The 24,596-nt window shown below is 34.9% G+C and overlaps 3 protein-coding genes across 6 annotated transcripts; all 3 read right to left on the reverse strand.

Annotated features, from left to right (window-relative positions):
* Nucleotides 1-1,375: 1,375 nt before the first annotated feature.
* LOC112737097 (TMV resistance protein N) lies at nucleotides 1,376-8,321 on the reverse strand. 4 transcript variants are annotated; one of them, XM_025786850.3, is made up of 7 exons: nucleotides 8,249-8,321; nucleotides 8,089-8,150; nucleotides 5,571-6,006; nucleotides 4,134-5,232; nucleotides 3,759-4,025; nucleotides 2,841-3,644; nucleotides 1,376-2,736 (listed from the first exon to the last, which is right to left on the reverse strand). In XM_025786850.3, the coding sequence occupies exons 2-7, from the start codon at nucleotides 8,123-8,125 to the stop codon at nucleotides 1,588-1,590; spliced, it is 3,792 nt and encodes a 1,263-aa protein (XP_025642635.1). In that variant the 5' UTR covers nucleotides 8,126-8,150; nucleotides 8,249-8,321; the 3' UTR covers nucleotides 1,376-1,587. The 4 variants fall into 4 exon arrangements, with proteins under 4 accessions (XP_025642635.1, XP_072067272.1, XP_025642636.1 ...); XM_072211171.1 differs by lacking the exon at nucleotides 8,249-8,321 and having other exon boundaries at nucleotides 8,089-8,184; XM_025786851.3 differs by lacking the exon at nucleotides 8,249-8,321 and having other exon boundaries at nucleotides 5,571-5,990; nucleotides 8,089-8,159.
* On the reverse strand, nucleotides 8,014-11,175 carry LOC112737098 (protein GAMETE CELL DEFECTIVE 1, mitochondrial). The gene is made up of 3 exons (XM_025786854.3): nucleotides 10,473-11,175; nucleotides 8,641-8,827; nucleotides 8,014-8,448 (listed from the first exon to the last, which is right to left on the reverse strand). The coding sequence occupies exons 1-3, from the start codon at nucleotides 11,075-11,077 to the stop codon at nucleotides 8,245-8,247; spliced, it is 996 nt and encodes a 331-aa protein (XP_025642639.1). The 5' UTR covers nucleotides 11,078-11,175; the 3' UTR covers nucleotides 8,014-8,244.
* Nucleotides 11,176-11,822: 647 nt separating this feature from the next.
* On the reverse strand, nucleotides 11,823-14,894 carry LOC112732593 (uncharacterized). The gene is made up of 6 exons (XM_025781354.3): nucleotides 14,211-14,894; nucleotides 13,879-14,031; nucleotides 13,666-13,794; nucleotides 13,502-13,561; nucleotides 12,723-13,309; nucleotides 11,823-12,579 (listed from the first exon to the last, which is right to left on the reverse strand). The coding sequence occupies exons 1-6, from the start codon at nucleotides 14,764-14,766 to the stop codon at nucleotides 11,938-11,940; spliced, it is 2,127 nt and encodes a 708-aa protein (XP_025637139.1). The 5' UTR covers nucleotides 14,767-14,894; the 3' UTR covers nucleotides 11,823-11,937.
* Nucleotides 14,895-24,596: the final 9,702 nt, after the last annotated feature.

Consider the following 24,596-nt stretch of genomic DNA (forward strand, 5'->3'; position numbering starts at 1 on the left):
ATCATGATGATGATGATGATGATAAAATATATAGGAAAAAACACCATTAAACACCGTTAAGAGATATTGATTAATCAAACGGACCAATTATAAAGTATAAACAAACACGTATTGAACGCTTAGAAAGAAAAATAAATAAAAGAAAGGCAACTTTTCTTTATCAATAAATGCAACTAATCCAACGAACCAATCAAAAATTCAAAAAGTAGGAACAAAATTTTGAACAAATCTAAAAATTATTTGGTGGCCTGGTGGCTAAAGAGAATTGGTCACCTCTTCTATTCTTGTCATAACAATTAGCTGGCAGATAATAGTAACCAGAGCATGCCAGCTTTCTTATTTTCAGTGGAGAATCTATATATGCTTCTCAGTGTCTCGTATTCATATTGGTTCATTTAATCTATGCATGTAACCCGTCTATCTAAATTACAATCCCACTATGTTATCAACTCAACAGTATTTCTGTCAACTTCTGCTAACCCTTATTTATAATGATATTTAATAGAAGTGTCTTTGTAGATGTGTCTAATAAAAATATTTTTTTTTATGATTGTGTCTAATAAAAGTGTATTAAATTATGATTAATAAAGAAGGGTATAATTAAGGATATAATTCAAGACTATTCTTGTGCCTCCTCTTCTATGGTCTTTTCATCCAATTAAGAATATGACTTCTTCTTCACACGTGACCCATATCCTAAACTTTATCAAATTCAACACATTTTTTAAAACTATATATTTTGTCACTCTTTTTGTTGTAGGAATCCAATGTATATATTCAAATTAAGTTCCATTTCAACCTTTACTTTATTAAATCATTACCTTAATATTTGAACTTGAGTTCTTATCTTACCTCCACCAACGCTTTATCGCATTAATCATAGCATGATCTAACGTTAACTGTCTTGAGTTCATTTCATGACATCTTTTATGCTTCCATATTTGACTCTACTTTCCATATTTAACTCAGTGTCTTCTAAGCACGATACTTCGTCCACAGTACTAGCCCAGTCTTTTTGCAACTAGAATGATCATCATCAATGTTTGTTTCTTTCTTGAACACATACACTTCACAGATTGGAGAGGGAATTCAACAACACAGCGGTGCAACACAATCTTATGACAAAGTAACTTAGTTTTACTCCTCTCCCCTCCTTTCCTTAATTAAGAGTAAAATGTCAATTAAATCTTCGAGCATTTTGACTTCAAACTAATTAGTTATTAAAAAAAATACCAATTAGATCTTTTACGATAATAAACGGTGAACATCTATATCCTTCCGTCAAAGGATAGTGTAAAACGAAATGGAGTGAGTTTTTATATAATCTTTAGTAACTGCTCTTTATTTATAACAAATCCTATTAAAATAGATAAAGTTTTGTTCCAAAAGTTGTTATCTCCATGATGATCTTTCATAAATAAACTCATTAGAATAGGTAACGGTACATATAAATACCACCTTTAAGTTTTACGTGATGAATTGTTAGAAGGATATTACGTATCCACTGTTTGTTATTGTGGAGGACCAAGTTGGTACTATTTTTTCTTCGGAGACTAATTAGTCCGAATTTAAAATCTTCCTGTAGTCCTATGCTTCCATGTCCAAGTCTCCTTCCCCATCGTCCTCAAAATCAACATCACTCAATTCTGAGTTATAACAGTCTTCTCCATGGCTCCAACCTTTGTCTTCTCTTGGAGCTGTAAGCCTCTTCAAGTTTTCCACCACAGTTTGTAGGCTGTGTGAGAAGGAAGAAGGAACACGCTCCTCATCAACATTTTCAGTTGATTCTTCTTGTGGTCTTGAAATCATTGGCCCTGGCTGTGCCTTTGTCATCTTTACTTCTCCATAAGGCTCATCATTATCAAGCCTACTACAGATACCACAAAGCAGTCTCCTGAAACTTGAAAGTAATGCTGAGAAGCAGAGGCTACAGGATTGAGCACAACAATTTAAATTATCATCTAGCATGAGTCGCGCTGGCTGCGCCTTTGTCATCCGTGCTTCTCCACAAGGCTCATCATCATCAATCCTACATCTGCAGGTACAGCAAAGCAGTCTCCTGTAACTTGAAAGTAATGCTGAGCAACAGAGGCTACAAGTTTGAGCACAACTATTTGAATTAACATGTAGCACACCATGTTTTGAGTATGATGCTTCTAAAGCTTGTACAATACTAGCTGATGTCTCTTCAACTGAGCTTGAAGAAGCCCTTGCACTTTCTATTTCCATATCATCCTCTCTTGATATGGTTTTAGTATTTGTAATAACTAGCAAGGATTGTAGCTTTGAGGACTCAGGATATGGACATGTGAATTGGATATCATTCATGTTTGTTTCTTTTTTGTACACATACACTCCCCATTCTCTTAGGCTTGTGTCTGGTTCACACACCACCTGAACTTGCTTCCAGTTATTATCATGTCCAATGCGTGCATCAAGCCTCTCCCATTCCTCATCGTTGAAGAAAGCTCGAAGGTCACACAGAAGAACATGATTTTCTGCAATATTTAAAGTATGCTTGTGTTGGCGCTGGACATTTACATGCTCGCTGTCGATAAACAAGTGAAGCTCAACTTCTTGGTAGTTCATTTTGCCAAACATGAATGCTAGAGCCACAGCAGGGAACTTGCAACGTGCCCAGAAGATGGGAATTCCGCCTTGATCACGATAGTCGAACCAATCTGGAATATCTGTCTGTGGCATCAAGACTTGTAATTTGTTTATCTCTTTACACACCTGTCACATCCAATAATACATAATAAACTTGTTTAGTGCTGATTTTCATTCTTCTTTCATCAATTCTTTTATGCATGCTCAAATGGAAAGAAATAAGATTAAACCTGTGACCATAGCATGCTTGACGTATCTGCTGTCAAGGAATTGCAATGTCTTGCATTTAATTTTTGAACGTTAGAGGGAAGTTCTGGAATTTCTTGAAGCTTAAGGCAGTAGCTCACATCAAGACTTCTCAAGCAAATAGACTTTTTAATGCTTTCTGGGCATGACACAAAATAGTTTGACAATACGTTTAAGTCTTTCAAGTTTGGAAAACTCTGCATAATTACATGAAGATCTTCATTTGACAAACATGCATTGCTAAAATCCAAGGTCTCTAACTTTGGCCGGTGCTCTGCTTCAGAAAGCCTTCCTTTGAAACTTGTTAATAATTCTCGAAGTTGGGAACATCCTCCAATTTTTAAGGTGACAAAATTTGGCAACATAAACAAGCTACTTGGTAGATATTTTAGTTCCTTACAACCTGTCATATCTAAATAGCCAAGTCCACTAAGTTCAGCAAAAGAATCTGAAAGCTCTCTTAAAGCAGTATGTCTCAGAGAAATTTTTAATGGCTTATCATTCTTTCCCAGTATATCTGGGAAATGTGCAAGTCTACTACACAAGTCAAAGCTAAGATATTCAAGAGATGGCAAAGAGATTTGAGGCAGAAAACTCCTCAGTTGAGTGCATTCTGAAGCACTCAAATAAACAAGGTTAGGAAGAAAACCAATTGAGTCATCAACCTTAACCAGTTTCTTACAACGATCAAGTATCAATTCTCTTAAACTTTTTGCTCCAGACACATCAGGGAATTTAGTGATGGACTGACAGCAAGAGAAATTCATGTAGGTCAAATGATCAAATTTCTGAAAAACAATTATCAGTTAGTTAATAACATTATGCCAATTTTGAGAAGAAAGGAACCATCATCATATCTAACTTTCCCATTAGAGGAATGAGAAGAAGAGAATCAATTGTACCTGAAATGGCCTTTTCAATACAAGAAGACTAAAGCGTAAATTGAAGGCAGCAATTTGCTCGGGATAAAAGCCAGGTGGAAGGGATTTTGAAGGATATCCCTTCCAATCAAGCAGCTTTAATTGATTCGGCAGATAAATAGGCCAAGATGGGAAACTCGTGTTTCGAACGATAAGAATCCTAAGTTTCTTCATCTTCTTAAAGACAGTATCACTCCAATTAACCCCTTCTGGCAAATCAAGCTTTATACCTTCAATTTTAGCACTTCCCTTTAACACGAGGGAAAAAACATCAAAAGTTATTTACATGGCATTAATTCCTAGTAAGAAGGGGATTCAATATTTTGATTAAAGATAGCAATTTATTGGTGTACTTACTGTATTTTTTGTTAGTACTTCAAGAACATCTTCTCGAAACCATAATCTGCTTCGTTCGCCGGCTTCTTTTGGTGCCTCCTGCTTAACAATGTCTCTACCCATGTCCTTTATTAAGTCATGCATCCTCAAGTAACCATGTTCAATAGCTATGAGAGATTTATCAATTAATATTCTGATACCATCTTCTGAGTAGAATCCACACCCATCTAGTATTCTTTTAACATAATCCAATCTCATTCCATTAAAGAAGCATGCTATGTCAAGGAAAATCTCCTTTTCATTGTGCTGCAGACTGTCATAGCTTATTCTAAGAATACTTTGAATATCTATATGAGGATTCTTTTCATATTTGTCCAGTGCAGACTTCCCCTCTTTCAAATCTTTGTCAATCAAATTCGAGCCTATAACTTTTAAAGCTAATGCAAGGCCTTTGGCATATCGAATTGCTCGATTGCACATGTCTACATAGTTTGTGGGCGGGCTACTAGTTTTGAATGCATTCTGACAAAACAGCTGGAGAGAATCATGTTCATTTAGCATTGGCATATTATAAATCCTTTTGACCTGATGAACTGCTAGCAAATATTTATCCCTTGTCGTTATGATAATCCTACTTCCAGAACCAAACCAAGCACATCCTCCTGCTAGTGCTTGTAACTGTTCAATTTTATCAACATCATCAAGAACCATAAGAACTCTTTTTGTGCAAAGTCTCTCTTTTAATGTGGAGATTCCTTCATCAACACTGCCCAACTTGACTTTTCCCTTCTGAAGAATTTTTGACAGTAGCATTTGTTGTAGGCATACTTTACCCTTTTCTTGACTTGAAGTTTCTCTCACATTGAAAAGAAAACAAGCACCTTCAAACTGATTGCAGAGAGAGTTATACAAAGCTTTTGCAAGTGTTGTTTTGCCAATTCCGCCGATTCCAAGAATCCCTAACATGAATGTGTTGTCATTAGACTCAATATCTAGAATGGACTTCAGTCTTGCAACTTGGTATTGCAATCCAACTACATGCTCCTCAATGGGCAGTTGCTTAGCAGATACTTTAGTACTGATCTTGTTCACAATATCTTGAATAAACTCAAATTCATAGCTGCAAATGTAGAAATGAAATGGTTTAATGCAATTTTTTTCAGAAGTAGGTAATTATTTCTTCAAAACAAATAGACTAGAATTCTCATTTAGCAACTAACATTTCTACAGCTCTAAATTCTTTCATTTCAATTATATAAACAAAGAAAAAGGTATTCCTGCATATACCATATAGTTAGTACCCTGAATTTGTTATCATTTTAAGAGCTACAAAATATATGCATTGTTAGCCATTTTTATCCTCGTAGATTTGTTATCATTCATACTTGGAAACCAAAATGACTTGTTAGTACCAAAAGGATCAGGATCAAAGTAAGTAGTATTAGTTAATTTACTCACCCTTGTGTCAAATGAAACCCTTTCATGTTGGAGATTTCAGCCAAAGCTTCCTTCCACTTCTGAACCTTGTGAGACTCATAACAATACCTAATTTCATGAGCATCCATGGCTTGCTTGTAACTATTATTCTGATGCCTTACATCAGAGGGCTCTACTTTGTAGAAGATTGGAAAAACGAGCTGGTTCTTCTCCTTGTGACATTGGAGGATCTTGACAAGCTCATCAAGACACCATGCTGAGGTTGCGTAATTTTCAGAGAAAACAACGATTGAAACCTTTGAGTCTTCAATGGCTTTGAAGAGTTGAGGTCGAATTGTTTCTCCTTCTGTTAGATATTCATCATCCATGAAGGTGATGATTCCCTCGCGGCACAAAGCTTCATAGAGATACCCTGTGAATGTTTCACGCGTGTCTTTACCCCTGAAACTCAAGAAAACTTCATAGTTTTTATTAGTCTTTATTTCAGAAGCTGCAACTGTTCTTGCCATCACTTCAATAGCATAACACTCAAACACAGTACTATCATGAAAAAAGAACCAATATTTGCAGAAAGAGAATGATTCACTCACACAAGAAGCATGAACTTTGACTTACATTTTAGTCTTCATTTTTTACATTTTATTTTAACGTGTATTTCTAGCTTTCTTGAATTTAATAATTGGTTTCTGGAGCTAAGGAATACATGTACTTCTTACCTCCTCCTATCAATTTTAAATGAGTGGTTTTAAGACATAATATATAAAAAATATAACATAAATTAAAAAATAAAAAATAAAATCTATACAAAAATTTAACAAATCCAAATTTTTTTTTTGTAAGTTAGAAATAAGAATAAAATTCGAGACCTCTATTTTAAAAAAAACAAAGACTATGTCATTTGAATTATAGTTCGTTAACATCATGATACTACTTCCTAACTAGAAAGACAAAATTTATTAATTAACTCCTATGTCATGAGTAAATATTAAAGAAAAATGGTGGTGAAAATTCAGACACAGTCGACTTCACGTGAAGTTGATAACTGAGAACGGTTAACTGATGAACCGTTAATATAGCTGATTTGATTAATATTAACGGTTTATCAGTTTTTCGATCAGTCTGGTCCGGTTTTGATAACGATGCGTTGCATAACTTGTGTTCACAGCATAAAAACTCCACATCATCTTAACCATTAAAATATTTTAATTTAAATCTTAATGGTTACAAACCATGGCGTACTAAAATGCCATGAAAGTACATTACTTCACCCGACACGTTTCCCATATTTTATACTCTACATATTTCTTACTATTTGAGCATAGTTGTGACTTGTGGCTATCAATCTCATTCACCCGGTGTTGAATTAGCATTTTGGATTATTTTATATGTGTTGGTGCTTTTGGGATCACGGAACAATCACCAGTCATCATCACGTTCTGAGCAATGAACAATATGTTACTATGCATATCAACTCTCAAGTCTCAACTGTTATAGGCTCCCAAGTGTGAGATTCAAGATCTTTTGAAAGCTTCTGCGTCTGCATATTTTGTTGAAGAGTAAATATCCAACTCGATCTCTCTCTCTTTCGTAAAAATAGACATATCCTGGATTGGGTCTTTACTCATTTGCTGAGTGGTCGATGCCACATAGATGATAGAACATGCATTTACATTTGAAATAGCCTCAAAATTCCATTCAATGATTTTGCCAACCGTGAGTACTGAGTAGCGATGAACAAATTGTTTTTTATTTTTCGGAAAAGAATCCATGACATTGGACCACATGATATCATTGGATTCATCTAACTCAATGGAAAAAAGACTCGATTCTTAATATCTGTCACACTGATGAGAAATCATGGCAGCACGATCAGTCGTGGCTGGTTACTATTAAATTTTTCAAACGGAAAATGTAGATAAAGCAGTCAGATACTCATGTCAAGTTCATCACTAAAAGATAAATGTCTAGTAAATTGGAATTATTATTTTATATACATTCAAGGTTTCAATATGGATGATTACTCCTTTTGCTTAAATGGTGATTGCTACGTAAATTCGTCTGTAAATCGTGTCACTTTAAAAATTTCAACTGCTTGTGAGTGCAGTTCTCTAATCTCTATTCCTTTCCTTCTTTTTTCACTTCTCTGTTGCCCATATACTTTTTATCGTTTTTACTAGTATCAATGATTCTCACAAAGGATATCCAACTACTTACTTGAAAACCCTTTCTTTTGTCAATTCCCATCTCAAAAAACAGCAGTAATATACTAATATGCCATTTCTCATGAATATCACTCCATAAAATCCCATTTGGTAGTTTATAAATATCTTATTCAATTCAAATACCTTAATCTGCAAAGCATTTTCTAAAACAAACAAACTTTTTCCTTGCAAGTTTATTAACTTATTATATTAAACATTTATCTACTGACGGATAATAAGCTAACTTTACCAACACAAGGATAGGACGCAAACATTGCCAGACAAACATGCAATAGATTGGATGCATTACAAATAATCCGCAGAGTAGGGCAACTTACACCGAAAATGCATAACTTCATGAAGGGTTTTGAGCATTTAACCATGTACTCATGAAGCATATCTGTTGTCAGCATAGATAAGTTGCTATAACTGTCCTCTTATCTGCCAATATTTAAATGATAATTCCTATAGACAGTGAAAGAGAATACATGATGCTACCTTCTCTCAAGGGGAATGTAACTCTTGTCAACAAGGGTCTTCTCCTTGAACGGTTGAGTAGAGGGATCAGCTAGACTGGGAACCCTAGAGACACTACCCTTCCCTTTCTTAGCATTTGGTCCCACCACCTCTATCATATATTTCCACCCATCAATTGGTCTCCTCCGACTAAATATATGAGTCTTGATAAAACTAGCGATCTGCATTCCAGATTCACAAGATTGTGAATAATAAGTGCTGCAAATAAGGACTGAGGAAGAAATTTGAAGATATAACTGACTGACATTATAGAAAACCAGAATGTATCCATAAACTTTATTGTTTGTGAAAATGGTGTTAGTGCCTTGTTTTGGCACTAGAAATGCATAATTTGAATATATTTGTAGACAAACCTGAAACTTGCTATAAGCAATTCGACGCTCAAATTCCTGGAGAAGTATATCCTCTTCTCTCTGGGACATCTCCCATATGTTTCCATCTTGAGATTTAGATATTGTTTCCCACCCATCAGGCATGTTTTTGAACTCAGAAGTTGGAACTTCTGTGTTGTTCAGATCATTGTTGCCGGAGTCGAAGATGCTACAAGTGTTTAGAGCATTAAGTGCAACACACAGAAATAGTATAGCACTATTGTATATGTATTTGGAAATTATTGAAGTTGCTGTAGCATACATAAATTAGGAAAGGAGGAGGATTACAACACCATTTAGCTAAATAAAAAATGGAATTTCATCACATAGAAAAGCACTACACTGAGCTATACTTTGTCCAAACTTCAAGCCTAATTATCTATTTATAACATGGGGTGTGTCATAGAATAATTAGAAATGAATCACGGGCATTAGCAAAAAGATTAAGTTATCAGGAGAGCTGGTCATTAACAGTAGAAAATGGAATAAACTAGGATTAATTGATGAAATGAGATATTATCAAACACTCCTGAATCCTTGTTGAATGGCAACTTGTCAAAGCAACATATACATTAACATTCCCATTGACGAGACCACATTCAACACAAATTTGACATGCCCTACTCTATTAAAATAGCTATAATGCCTCATAAGATGGTGTGCAGTCACCAATAACATAAAGACATTAAGGCCTCAGTGCCTAACAAAGCCGACTTGAGTTCAATTCTTGAGATTTCTCATTGATGGATTATTATAAAAATGTAAGAGCAATACTATATGACCAACAAATTTATCATATTTTACCAACACTTGGCCAATAAAAGTATTTTTATACTAAATTCAAAACCCTACACCCTAAATCTTAATAGTATAAAAATAAAGTGTTACCTAATATTGATAAAAAGTGTTGGCCTCTCACATTTCTCAAAATGTAAATTATAGTAAGTACCTCATTGATCTCAAAGCCCTACACTAAGACAACTCTACCCTGCAACATAAAATTTATGTTTATCTCATAAAACTAGGAACCCTAAACTTCACTAACATGGTCCAATCACATCTAAAATTCTCCTCACTCATCAGTATGAGGCAACTTCAACTGACCAACTCTGAATACTTACTCAATCCAATTAAGGGACCATCCACACCATGCATTAATATTACAAAACCTTCATTATTTGAAGAGAAAAGTAACAATTAGATCTTTGAAGATGTTAAACTTGGACTAATTAGTCCTTGAAGAAAAAAAATACCAATTAAGTTCCCCGAGATAGCAAACGGTGGACATGTATTTCCTTCTGTCAATGAATAGTGCGAAACAAAACAAAACGATATTTACGGTAGTGCATGTCTCGTTACTATCACATCACATGAACATGAAAACGACATAGTTTTGAACAATGAAACATTTATTATCTTTTGAGTTTTTATATATTTTTTTATATCTTTATTTATCACAAATCCTATCAAAACAAACAAGTTAAGTTTTACTCCAAAAGTTGTTATCTATATGCCTATCTTTCATAAATGGATACCCAGATAATTACCAATACATATAAATATCACTGTTAAATTTTAGTTGATAAATTGATAGAAGGACATCATGTATCCACCATTTGGTATCTGAAGAACCAAATTGATACTTTTCTTTTCTTTTTTTTTTTTTTTTTTTTCTTTAGGACTAAATAGTCCGAAGTCAAAATCTTTGGGACCTAATTGTCCCTTTATTCTTATTTGAAAATAATAAAATAAAAGTAAAAATAGAAATGCAGTTCCAATTTTCAACACCGAAATTACAAGAGAGAGAGGCATACTCCGAGCAGCTATCAAGCAATCTCTGAATGTCATCGCCGCCGCCGCCGCTGCCATTGGAATCCCCCAACTTAGCCTCCTCGAGCTTCTCAATCTCCTTAACCCACAGCCCAGCGTGCACCCTTTGCTTCCTCAACCGGTAATCCTTCTTCATATTCTCCACGCTATAAACGGCACCATTTTGCACCTTCTCTTTCTCCTTCGATCCCTTCTTTCTCCTAACCTCCCAATTCTCGTTCATCTCCTCCACGAACGCCTTCGTCTCCGCGTCAGCATGAGCTTCGGTTTCCGCCACCGCAACGCCGGCAGAAATGGCGGTGGAGGAAGACTCCGGCAAGGACGTGGAGGGGGAACCAAAGTTAACGTCGGTCTCCCATGGCGCCCGAGACTTGGGCGTGAGATCCTCCGGAAGCCACGCTGACTCCCACGCCTCGTTCCATTCATCTTCGCCGTTGCCGGAATTGCGCCCCGACGACCAGAACCTCGTCGCGGGAACTTGGTCGGAAATTTTGAGATAGGGTTTGGCGGCAACGGTGAACGACGGTGCCTTTAATTGCTTGGGTTTTGATAGTGAGATAGAGGTTGCGATTCTTCGAAACGCTTGCATTTTTTGTTTGTAAGAATTAGGAAGCTAAGTAGCGAAGTAGGCAAGTAGCTAAGCGCTACTCAGACCCGGAAGTAGACATTGGATTCGGAGTGTAACTGTGTAAGAGGGTAGAACATAGGGTAATATCGGCTATTCGTCATTGGGCTTTATACGTTCGGCCCATATGAAAAAGTAGGCCCAATTCTAAAGGGTTCCCAAAAAATTGAAACGCTACCATGACTCGGGGGAAAGAGAGTTTTTATCTGGGTGAAAACTCAGGTGCAGTCGACTTCACGTGAAGTTGATACCTGAGAGCCGTTAGATGATTTGACTGATTTAACTAAATTTTTATCCAACGTCTCTCAGATATCAACTTCACGTGAAGTCGCCTTCACCTGAGTTTTCACCTTTTATCTGTCTTTTGTCTCTATCATTTGAATTTAATGTTAAGTTGTAATATTATAGAAACTAACATTATATTTAGGAAATATTTGTAAGGATAAAAAAATAAATAATAAGTTAAAAGGACACAAAATTATTTATTTCTAAAAATAATACAGAAGACACATTAAAAGGTAATAAGAATAAGAATGAAAAAAACTATAAAATAAGTGTAGGAAGCTAGGATCTTATGATATGGTAATTGTGAAGTTCATAACAATATACTCTAAAATCTCAGCTTTCCTAAAGTCTAATAAGGCTTGAAATATTCTTTTTGACTTATTTAAATACATGAAAAGTGTGTGTGTTTCAGTGATCAAGAAGCTTACAGAAAGATCCCCCAAATGTATATATATATGCTGTCACAGTATTTACACCTTACAAGTAATGTTAGTTTATATCAGGAAAAAACACCATCTATCTAGCCATTGGTGAATGAATTAATATCTTTTGTGTCTTTTGAAACAATTGATCAATGTAGTTGGCACCAACTGCTTAACACCGTTGCAAAGCCTCCTAACTAATTTTTGAAGAGTCTTATAGAGTGGGAATTGCATCCATGCAAATATAGCCACAGGAAGGAATCCAGCACAATAGAACAAAATAGAAGTCCATTCCTTGTTATCCAACCGAATCGTCAGCAAAACGGTTGCGCTGAATGCCAGCATTGTGCACACCAATGAGAAGAACAGCAATGCAAATCCCAGGCTGAGCTTTCTTGGGAGGGACTTGTAGAAATCCCATAGCTCGAACGGCGATGTCAGGATTGAAAGGAACATCACCACTGAGGCAAGTGAGCTCACAAGGGCCACAACATCAGTGATAGTGAAGAAGAGGAAGACTCGTGAGCCGAAGAACACTGGCGTGCCGTTTTGGCTCCCACCTGGGATTGTATAGGCTGCGGCAAAGACAACTGTGGCAACGAGAACTGCTACGGTGGAGCATGATTGAGCTGTCTCCTTTATCCAGGACTTTGCCTCTTTGTGCATATCCTGATGCTCCATTTCCAAAACATCTTTTGCAGTTAGGCCGTCTTTGTCACAATGCATTAAGTAGTGAGGAGGAACAATCCTTCTCACTCTCTGTACCAATAACGGTGAAGTAATGATCAGTTTATTAATGATTTGTTATGAACCAGTTAATTTTAATCAATTTGAATATAGGACAAAAGCAAATCACAATTCAGACATAGATAGATGTAAGAAAGGGTCATAGAGCTGCTTACTTCGTACCAACGCAACTCGTCTTGCAGTTGGAACGCCACACCAGGGAGCCGTTGCTCTTTGTAAAACTCCATTCTAGCAACTTGGTGCAAGAGAGTGCGACCTTCCCCGGTTATCCTGTGTATCAATGATTTGAATGCAGAATTTCTCTTTATCAGATTGAAGATTTTAAGCTGCCGGTGCTTCACAGCCATGTGTAGAACATTGTGTTCATCCTGGCTAACATGACTAATAGCCTCAGGATTCATGTCAATGATTTTTTCAACAATTTCTACGATTCCCGAACCGGCTGCCATGAGAAGAGGTGTGTAGTTTTTAAAATGGGATGCTTCGGAAATGGATTCCTTGAGCAAAGGTTTGCTGATTCTAGAATGAGCTATTTCAACTAACTGGCGTTTCTCCTTCATCAGCTGAATTTCTTTTATTCTGTCTAGTTTGGAGGAAAGAATTGGCAACACAATCAATGGTTGAAAATTTGAATGAAAAGAAATCTGCCATGAGAAGTCCTTCTGCACTAACAACTCGGCCAGACACTCTGCTAACTTGTGTTGTTTCTTCTTTTGCCAAATATGTCCAATCCCATTGAACTCTGCACATGATCAACCATAAAATTGATCAAAAAGAAAACAATCCTACAACAAAATCTAGTTAGTTCAATTAGTAATTCAACTATTTTCTAAGGATAACATAGAGTTACTAACATTAAATCAGATGCCTGAAGATAAAAGATAATCTGTTGCTAAGAAAGCTTTGTTTATATTTTAACTTGTATGGTATATACCTTTGGCCAGAATTTTCCATATAGAATAGTTGATCCTTGAAAAAGCAGCAAATTGATGAACTTTACTCGCATGAAAAAAGGCCGGAAAACAATTTCATTAGAAAATCCATGTGCTTAGTAATGTAAACAAAAAAACAAAAGAATGCTGCTGCCCGGGGGAGTACCGGGTTGCTTTGCCTCATCCAGTGGACCACTTTCTAGATCTGTTTTCTGTCTGAACACAACACTCTCTTCCTCCTCCTCTCCCTTCTCATCATAATCATCATCAATTTCATATCCTTCGTCTGGAAGCACTGCGTCAACCAAATTATAATAAAGGTAAACAATTATGCCAATGTTGGAAAATTGAATGTAGAAATGGGGAAATAGGACTGTACAATAATACATAAGGTTCTTCACTGCTCCCATTGAGGGGGTTTGGCTCCGAAAAACAAGAGGCATGTTGGCAAGAAGTTGAAGACATGTCAACCCATCCATATCCTTGTGTTGAGCCAAATTTCCATCCAATTTCAATAACCAAATAGCAACATCTGCACCATAAAGTGACACTCTTCGTTTTATTATAGTATAGAGATACATTAAGTTATGAATATGCCAAACTTATAGAGTGATAGATATTATGGAATGGACAAATTACTATACTATATATCATACTTATTAACATAAGCATACTATTCAATGACAACCATGAAATTAGGGAGAGACCTACCAAAGAATTGACCAAGAATGCAAGCGTGAAGAATGGAACATCTATCAAATCTTACAAAATGACTTCTTATGTCACCAACCACATGTTTTGCCATATACTTGAGCATCTTCAGCTTTCCAAGCTTAGCAGCCCTGAACAGAGGGGATTCACCAGAATCATTTCTTACCTCTACAAGGGGCTCATATGGTTCTTCTTGCTGCAGCTCCTTCTCCAACTTGAACACAACACCAGCCATTTCGACCGTTGTGCAAAAGATAATCTCATGCAGAAGGGTGTTATTGACGCAATTCCCCATTCTCATCGCGCGCCACCTTTCTTGTCGAGGAAGCATCTCCAGAAGTTCCTGCAAGAGATTTGGACTATTGGAGTGAGTCGCAATGTGGATGGCAGTGTTCCCAAATAAGTCAAGCGGTTCAAGTAATCGCATCCTATCTTCTTCAAAGATTTTCTTGAATTCCCTCCAGTTTTCCCTCCTAGCAGCCCTTTGAGCACTTATCATTTTCTCATCAAACATAGAGATTTGTTCTTTTATTGATTCTCTCACACTCTCAGCCATTTCCCCCTTTGATTCTCTCTTTTTCTCACAGCAATATATGCACTCTATATCTACTCATGCATGTGCGGATTAATTAGCTAGCTAGTGATTAATAATGTTTTTCGTGGGATTAAGAAGCTCTCATTAATCATGAATGTTAAAATAACATAGAAGTCTGTGTCCTTTGGTTTAGCACCAATTCTTGATTAGTATGACAAGGAAAGTTTAATGCCGAGTTTAAAGCATCTAATCACTAAAAGCAACCTCTTTCTTCCTGTTTTAAACCGTGGCCATTATTCTTTGCTTACACAGATACGAGATAACAGATGTAAAACAATTTACCTCCCTGCTACAAACCTCTTACATATTATAAACTGTTACCTGCACTCTTTTGTATGTTAGAAGCTATTGCAATTAACCCTTAAAAATTATATGAACAATACTTCAATCATCACATGTTTAATTTGTGTCTCGAATCATTGAATTTTTGGAATAATTTCGTATTATTCCAATTCACACTTCCATGCACACAAGGACACCAACTACACAACCAATAATCATAACAGAAAACTAACTAAATAACTAACTTAGCTAAGCATCTAATTTAACAGAGACCCAATAAGTTGGTGAGTGCAAGATTTCATTTTGACGAATACCGATAATTCATCTCATCAAAATAATAGACTCCAAGAGATCAAACTTTAACTTTCAATGAGGGTTCAACTCCATAGAAATTGAGCAGCACAAGCTATTTCCTCAGCTTCATACACTTAAATACCTTCGAGAAGAAAACGATAGAGATTTATGTGCTGCGAAATGTGGCGTTGAACGGGGTGGCTGCGAACATGTGGCAGGAAGTTTCGGCGGCGGAACTGGGTAAAGGTGACGGTTTTGGCCGGAGACCGGTAATTAACAGCGGTTAATGGTGATTTATAATTTTATATATCAACTTATTTTTGTATATAAATTCCCATAAAATTAAAGTAACTCATTTTAATTTTAATAAAGTTGAATACTAATATCTGACCCCCACAACAGTAACAAACTAACAATACAATATTACAATCTTTTTATTTACTTAAAAAGTTTAATTTTAATACATCGTGAATATAAAAAAAAAAATATTTTTATATTAATTATATAAATATTTTATATTAATTAATATATAAAAAATAAATTCTATTCGAAAACGTACCCATGCATTTTTTATATTACTATTATATTTGGTAAAAAGTAGTATTAGAATTTAAAAAAAAATCAAAATTATTATTTGTTAGTTTGTTGTCATTTAACATCCTCTCATGGTGTCACATAAAATTATATTGTGAAATAAAATTTATTATGGTCTATATTAATAATTTTAACATATTTAGTCTCTCTTTTTAGTTATCTTTTATTAGTGATTTTTACTGTTAATTCTTTTAATAGATTTCTCCTTTTTAATGTCTTGAAGCTAATAAAAACAAAGTTATATGAATGGTAGAAATTATTTTAGATATGAAAAAAAAATGGTATTCTTGTTAAATATAAATGTTTGGAATATTTTATAGAAATGTGGATGTTCAAAAAATACTAACACAACACACATGGTGTATGTTATTTTTTGCAGAATTTCGAGGCAACTTTATCAGAAATTCTTCACGTGTCATCTTCTGATACAACACGCACCCTGCATGTTACTTTACCAAGAATTTTTCGCAGAATTTCGAGATAACTTTATCAGAAATTTCTAGCAGAGATTCGTCAAGTAACAGTTTCAGAACAACACGCACCTACATGTTACTTTAACAAGGATTCTTCACAAAGTTTCAAGACAACTTTATCAAAAATTTCCAGCAGAAATTCACCATGTGGCAGCTCTAGGACAACACGCACCTCGCGGGTTACTTTAGCATGAATTATTCGTAGAGTTTTGAAGCAACTTTATCAAAAAATTTTAACAGAAATTCACCACGTGGCAGCTCTAGAACAACACGCATCCTGCGTATTACCTTTTACAGATATTCGGTGCACGTTTTCGAGGCGCCTTGATCACTGTCTTCAAGTACGAAAATGCCACGTGGCATCACCCGAACAATACGCATTTTACATATTGACAATTTTTAGTCAATATCTCCATACAAGAGACAAAGTTTACTTCGAAAAGTGACTCTATTAATGGGGAAAATTCTAAGGTGCTGAAGGAAAGATTCTTCAACACCTGCGATTTGCACGTGTCATGGCTAGGTGCATTCTGCGTGGCTCACTAGGAGCAGGTATGAGCAGGTACGGTCCCCCGAATGACAGGTGATGAAAGCGACAGTGGACATTGATTAGTTGTTCTAATTGAGGTGATCAAAATTTTAATTAAGTGTTGGAGTAGTGGGCTGCAGGCAGGGTGTTAAATGGGTCGGTGTGGATCCAAATTTTTTGTTTGATGGGCTTTGGATGGTAACCTTTAGTATTATGAACGGATTGAGGTAGTTTGATTTTAATGATGAGTATATATATATATATTTTTGGGTGTTGATGTTGAGGTTTGAGTTGGAGTTGAAGAAAGTTGCCTGGACTAATAGTAGTTGGCTGAACAGGGCAGTTGGGCTATGTTAAGGAAGTGGGTATGGGATACTATGGAGATGAAAAAAAAAAGTTATGATGGAAAGAATGAAGAATTGTTTGTCCGTGACATTGTAAAAAAAAAAAAAAAAAGAAGGAATTTGTGTCTGTCCTGAATGTTGCTAATTTCATGTGTTATGAGTTATACGTATAACTTGTGGAATTTGTTAGATAGTTTATATAGTTTTCTTGTATAATTATTCCTTTAGTAAAATGTTTTATGATGAAAATATAATCTAGTATACGACCGGGAATGCGAACTCGAAGAAGAAATGGGGACCGAACGTCACCGGACGAGACGGGCACGACGCGAAACTCTGACTGAAGATGCGACGAAGAAGGGCAAACACACCATGGCTACAACGCGCCTGACGAGACAAGGACACCGGAGCCCGAGCCACAACTCGGAGTTGCGATCGGTGACGTTCAAGAGACTTCGATCACCACCGAAGCTACATATGCAGAGCGCTGGCGCACTATAACCTCGACAAGAGCTACGGCTAGGGTTTCAATTTTGTTAGAACTTTCATTAGCTTCAGACAGAACGGTCGGGGACACTTCACAGGTGACGGAGAAGTGGGGTAAAGCTCATGGGTTGGGCCATTTTCTTTTTTGTTCCTCTGGGTATTATATTTTTCCCAGGCCCATCAATTTTTTCATCTAACTGAGGCCTGATACTTAACAAAAAAAAAAACCCAATTACACTACATTAGATTTAATCTCCAATTAACTACCATACTATTACTTCTAATAAATCTCATTATCAACCTCGATTCCCGCACTATTACTGATTGTGGGACCTTCTACTGTACCAGATGCCTTCCACTGCAACACATGCAAAATCAGTAACTGTGTCAGCGGGACACGTGTTTCCACCACCTTGAGACAAGCAACACCCACATCTACTGAAAAATCTTTCTTTCAACACACTAGCACCTTCCTATTAATGGCATCGAGTGCATAAAATGGGAGGTAGGGGTGCTTCATTTTGCTCACCATGGCTTCATTCTATATATGGACAAGATAGGGTTTGTAATTTAGTTAAAAGTGAGTAAATTAGTTTTAATTGAGAGTGAAATTATTATGTTCAAACTGGTACGTGATTATATATTTGTAAAATATTATATTATCAATTATTTGGAGAATACTAATTATGTAAGTTTATTATTTTTAATTAATTTGTTAGTATTTAGTATTTAGTTAATATTAATTTAGTAATTTATTACTGTTTATTTGATTTATATAGTTTAGTTGTATTGTTATTTTTGTTAATATAAATAAATAATATAATTAATAAAAATTATTTATTTTTTGAAAATAATTTTATTTTACCTTTTTATTATAATATAATGTTTTATATTTTTGTTAAATATTAAAATTAATAAATAATGTGCATATAATATTTCTGTTAATTATTATAATATGATGTTTTATATTTTTGTTATAATATAATATTATTTTTTTATTTTTTGTTATAATATTATTATGTTATATAAATATGAATAATTAAAAATTTGAATTTTCTATAATTATTATTTATTTTATTTTCTGTTATAATATTATTATTTTATTCTAATTGGCATAGACAACAAATTTTCATTGCTATGGTGTCAGCCTAAAACGCAAACTTGCGTTTTACTCTTTTTTTTATGGATAAATTATACAAACGCAACCTGCGTTTTAGTTTTTTGAAATTTTTCAAATTTTTTTATTTCGTTTCAGCCCAAACGCAGCCTGCGTTTAGTGGGGGGCAATATTCTATTTTTTTTTGAAATAACAAAACGCAGGTTGCGTTTTTTGTTTTGTGTCAACTTTTTTTTTAATAAACAAAATGCAGGTTGCGTTTTTTAAAATGTCAGATTTTGTCTTCGAAAGTTTAAAACGCAAGTTGCATTTTGTTTAAAAAAAATATTTTAATTAAGGGTCCTGCCTATGAATACGAAGCAGGATTCATTCGAATGCCTCACTCCACTTCTACTCCTCTTATTCTTCTTTCTTGCACATATGTAGGGCTGGCAATGGGTAGGGTAGGGTAGGGTTTGGACGCTACCCTAACCCTACCCGCGGGTTGAAAACTTTTTTAAAATTCTACCCTACCTTAGCCGCGGGTTGAGAATCAACCCTAACACTATCCGTACCCTAAAATTCTAAACCCTACCCTACCCGACCCTACTCGCAGAAAAATAAAAAAATTTGAAGCAAATATAAAATTTAACAATTCCAAATTTCATACATATTAATAAAATAGAAAATAAAAAACTAAGTTTAAATTAAAATTAAAAATAATAAAATCTTAAAGAAATCTAACATAAAATTACAAATAATATGATCATCAACTAGTTTAGTAGTTATTTCAAATTTTTATAAGAGAAAGATTGTGGGTTCAACACTCACTTTCTTCATTAGATATATAACTTTTACATATATATTATATAATATATTAAGAGTGCGGATAGAGTAGGGTAGGGTATACCCTAAACCTGTACCCTACCCTACCTGAACGGATTGGTCCGGGTTGGATACCTGTGGGTTAGGTATAGATTGCCAACGCTACACATATGTCATAGTTCTAAATTTTTTTGTCAGTTAGTTGTGTCAAAAAAGTCGAGTTAGGTGAAGTTGAAGTTATGGAAGGTATTACCAACTTGTGAATGTATTATAACAGTGAGATTATATCAAACACACACGAAGGAGTGACTTTTGTTTGTGAATGTCCATTGTCATTTGCTATTCCATGCACCATGAGTTTTGTAGAGTTGCAAAATGGTCTTTGTGATAACATACAGAGTCACATTTCGAAAAGGGTGAGCAAAATTTTATATAGAAATCCTGTACAAGTATTTGGTGGGCTGATATAGTTTTAAATAATGCCCATCACTGACGAAGCAAGTATGCAGCTGATGTTCTATATTTATCAACAAACCCGATTTCACGTGCCGATGGTAAAGCTGTACGTTGAGTTCGAACAGCATTCCGGGCTGGACGTAGTTGGCGAGGAGATCAATGTTGACGAGCTCAGGGATATAGATTGGAAAGAAGATAACAACGACAACGAAGGGGAGTTCGAAGCCAACAATGAAGTCGATGACGAAAACGATGACGGAGACTTGGCAGGCAATCGGCGGTGCAAAATGAAGCGGATGTGATTGTAAGCCGGCAACCCTTTGGTGTTCCGTCATTTTTGCAGACTCTGGATCTCGAAGCCATCCATTCTCCGGAATTTTCGGAGTATGCGAAAATGGATATGTTATGATTGTTAATTCAAGTAACCACTAGTGTGTATTTTATTTGCCTTGTCTAACTGATGGTGGTGCGCATGTCGTAGGTGAAGGCAACGTTGCGGCGAAAGATGGTGAATTTAGTGTCGGAATAGAATTTAGCTCTAGAGAGTCAGTGATATCTGCAATCAAAAGCTACATATCTCTAGAGGAGTTGATTACACTGTGTATGAGTTTGAGCCGCAAACATTTTATGCGAAATGCAAGAGTTATGGTGCTGGGTGCAATTGGCTTATCCGAGTTAGCTTGATTCGAAAGAAAGTTTGTTGGGACCCACCTAAACAAAATTAGAACAACAATAACAATAACAATAACAATAACAATAACAATAACAATAATTATAATAACAGTTAAAAAGAATACCTTCACGCAAGTGAAACCCCAACATCGACGAGCTGATCGCGAGGAATAGGCACCAGAAACGACATACGATCCCACGCTCAAACAAAAAGTAGTATAAGTGGCGCATCCATCTCTTTACAGCTGAATCATGATGCACGACACAACGATCTGTATAAATGTATCAGACTGGCTGTCCCCAACTGTATATTGAAATCGGTGGAAATCCCGAAGTAGAGGCCGAAATTTCGAATTCAATGAAGTGGTTGACTTATCCGGAAACACAATCGTTCCGAGCACACAGAAAATGCGAGTCCGTATGTACCGCTCAACAGACTCGTGTGTGTCACACAGCTCGGTGTCTCTGCACCGCGGACCCATGCAATATTAACCTTACCCAAGACGTGATCTTGCGGACCGGGCTCCCGACCGAAACACGCGATGCAGTTCTCTGCCAAAAATTGGTGACTGCTGTCTGATCTACCCGTAATGAGCTCCCCATTAACCGAGAGGTCAAGAATATATGTCACATCTTCCAGCGTCACTGACTGGAAGATGAAATGTGTGAGTTTTCGGCCTCCATCATTCCACCAAGGCACTCAGGATTATAGAATGACCTCTCATTTCGCCTACTCGCGAAACGTGTTAAAACTCATTAAATGCTAGTGACGTTGCAACTACCTTGTTAAAGATATCTGGCAGATCTAGTTTTTTGGACAATAAATTCCTGATAATCTACAAAAAATAATAATAATAATAATAATAATAATAATAATAATAATAACAATATAATAATAATAACAACAACAATGCAAATGATGATGATGATGATGATGATGATGATGATGATGATGATGATGATGATGATGATGATGATGATGATGATGATGATGATGATGATGATGATGATGATGATGATGATGATGATAAAATTATTAAACACTCTTCTTTATTTTAATTAATTATATAGTATTGTTATTATCAAAACAGTTAATAATAAATTATTAAGAATTAATAAAAAATTGTTAAACAGTATTTTTTATTTTAATTTGTTACACAAAATTGTTAATCACATAAAAATTAATAATAAATTATCAAAAAATAATAAAAATTATTAAAAATAATATAAAAATTATTAAACAGTATTATTTCTTATTAGAAAATAAAACTAATAATTTATTATTATTAGTCTCCTTTACAGTATTTTACAAAATTAACAATATACTAATCATCATAATTTTTTTTTTTCGAGATTTAATCTTAATAGTAATAACAATAACAATGTCACTAATAATAACAATAATAACAATAATAGCAACAATAACAGTAATAATAATAACAGTAATAATAACAATAATAATAAAAATAACAATAAAATTACTAGTTAAAACACAAATACATAGAATACAAATAAATATATTTATTTATTAATCTTAGAATTAAAAAAAATTACTTACCCATTAAGGCTGATCCAGATATTTAATAATATGTTCTTTCGATTTGATAAAGTCACGAACTATTTTTTCTTTCTCCCTCAAACCCTAACCCACCGTATACTTCTTCTTCTCCCACACTTGCTTATTCGGTAACGTTTTTCGCTCTTGCTTCTTCACTCTTGTTTTCACTCATGCTTCTTCCTACCTGCGTTTTGGCTTTTATTAAACTGGTTTTACCACTCTCCGCAACACGTGTTGCGCATGCAGCTAAGAACGTTGCCAATCGCAACTTGCGACTTGTCCTGCAACCCTGACAAACGCAACCTACGTTTTGGCGAACCCAATGCTGGTGAACAACTACTCATGTCTACATGCAGGGAACAACATGACACGTTTTGAAACCTGGTTGCCCTGTCCTGCCAATCGCAGGCTGCGTCTTGCAGCATGTTTCATTTTCTTGGTCTTCGTCCCACCCAAAACACAAGTTACGTTTTATAATTTTTGACAGTAGCAGCTCTACATTTGTGCATAATCCGGGCTAAAATTTTTAGATATGGTTAATTTTAGTGTGAAATACAATAATATTTGATCATTTTAATATTTTACACTGTTATGATAATAGTATAAAATATTACTGACGTTTTGTAAAAAAATATTTTTTTAATTATAAAAATCAAAACGTCACTGACGTTTTGTAAAAATATATATTTTTTAATTATAAAATGAGAAAACGTCACTGACGTTTTGTAAATACCAACAACAATGTATAACATATAATTTAGATTATCTTTAAAAATTTCACCGCTCATAATCCAATATTAAAAAAAAAAATTATTTCATAAAACCCGCCATGCATCTACTTCTCACTGTTTCACCATTTTTTTACCCGTTTGCAAATTAATTTCTGACCTTTTTTTTTAGCCTAATCAATAAAAAAAAAAAAAAAAAACTTTTTTAGCCTATATGAATGGTTTCAAAAGTGCCGAAAAAGAATCAATGTTAAGTACGAAATCTCTCCTTTTGATTTTCTTTCTGACAGAAGCTATTTACTCAATTGAAGTGACACAAAACAACTCATCTCACATCATTCCTATTTCTTGCTAAGCACTTACATTGTGAATAGGACCCAAAATAAACACGGAAAGATGCATATGATTACATCCCTCAAGATTATTAATTTGAGAAATAATAATATTTTTTTATTTTGATAATGTTACTTTTTTATAAATTTATAATATATAATAAAAAATTATACAGAATATAATATTATTAAAAGTAAAAAAAGTATGATTAATGTTTCGTTAATTTTTCTCATTTTTTGTTATAAACAAATTTTATGATATAAACAACAATAAAAAATGTGATAATAAATTTATGTGTTGATGGGTTGCAGGTAATGGTCACTTCATGACTAAGCATTCTAAGCAACCATTAGTCAATAACAATACACCTAAAAAAACCATTAGTCAATAACCAAATATTTTAGGGACAGGAGAAAAGATTAGGCTCAATTTTATGGATATGGAAGATTTGTGTGTGATCTACTCATATATAAATTTATGGCGTACAAGACAGATATGAGATAGCCTTTTGCTGAGTCTCAAGTAGAACAAGTCGGATCATGGGAGTTCTTTGTAGGAGTACACATGGGGTCGGGTGAAGCCAGGTTCGCTCTGACCCGAACCCGACCCTAAATAATGATCAGGTCTATTTATGAGACCCCTTACCTGACTCTAAACCCAATGAAATCGTGTTACTTTTGGGCCACACTTAAGCCGGGTCTAGACCGAGTGAAGCCCGGGTCTTGATCAACTTTATCACGACATCACCAAAAATTAGATTCTACATCTTTTGAACTTCTAAATTTTGAAAAATAATTATTCCATAACATTGCAACATTCACATAATAATAATTTAGAATCTAATAATAATAATTTAAAGTTTCATAATAATAATAATAATTATATCAATTTCACATTAAACATTCAAAGTTCAAAAGACAATTAAAACAAAATTAACAACCAACACAAGATTAACATAATAATAATAATAATTTATAGTGTCATACCAACCAATAACAACAAAATATTAAGTAGCAAACAACTACACGGGTCCAACGGGCCGGGGCTGGATGACCCGAGACTTAGCCCGAACCCGATTTAATAAATAACCGGGGCCATCTATTGAAACCTCGGGTCTGACT

This window comes from Arachis hypogaea, chromosome 13 (genome assembly GCF_003086295.3).
Source record: "Arachis hypogaea cultivar Tifrunner chromosome 13, arahy.Tifrunner.gnm2.J5K5, whole genome shotgun sequence".
Taxonomy (NCBI): domain Eukaryota; kingdom Viridiplantae; phylum Streptophyta; class Magnoliopsida; order Fabales; family Fabaceae; genus Arachis; species Arachis hypogaea.

Coding starts and splice junctions, on each gene's coding strand:
- LOC112737097 (XM_072211170.1), bottom strand. CDS start 6,058: ATGGCAAGAACAGTTGCAGCTTCTGAAATAAAGACTAATAAAAACTAT. Junction 4,026..4,133: donor AAGTACTAACAAAAAATACA/GTAAGTACACCA, acceptor CTCGTGTTAAAG/GGAAGTGCTAAAATTGAAGG. Junction 3,645..3,758: donor TATTGAAAAGGCCATTTCAG/GTACAATTGATT, acceptor ATTGTTTTTCAG/AAATTTGATCATTTGACCTA.
- LOC112737098 (XM_025786854.3), bottom strand. CDS start 11,077: ATGCAAGCGTTTCGAAGAATCGCAACCTCTATCTCACTATCAAAACCC. Junction 8,828..10,472: donor TTGCTTGATAGCTGCTCGGA/GTATGCCTCTCT, acceptor AAACACTTGTAG/CATCTTCGACTCCGGCAACA. Junction 8,449..8,640: donor TTGCTTATAGCAAGTTTCAG/GTTTGTCTACAA, acceptor TCTGGAATGCAG/ATCGCTAGTTTTATCAAGAC.
- LOC112732593 (XM_025781354.3), bottom strand. CDS start 14,766: ATGGCTGAGAGTGTGAGAGAATCAATAAAAGAACAAATCTCTATGTTT. Junction 14,032..14,210: donor CATTCTTGGTCAATTCTTTG/GTAGGTCTCTCC, acceptor TTTATGGTGCAG/ATGTTGCTATTTGGTTATTG. Junction 12,580..12,722: donor ACGAGTTGCGTTGGTACGAA/GTAAGCAGCTCT, acceptor TTATTGGTACAG/AGAGTGAGAAGGATTGTTCC.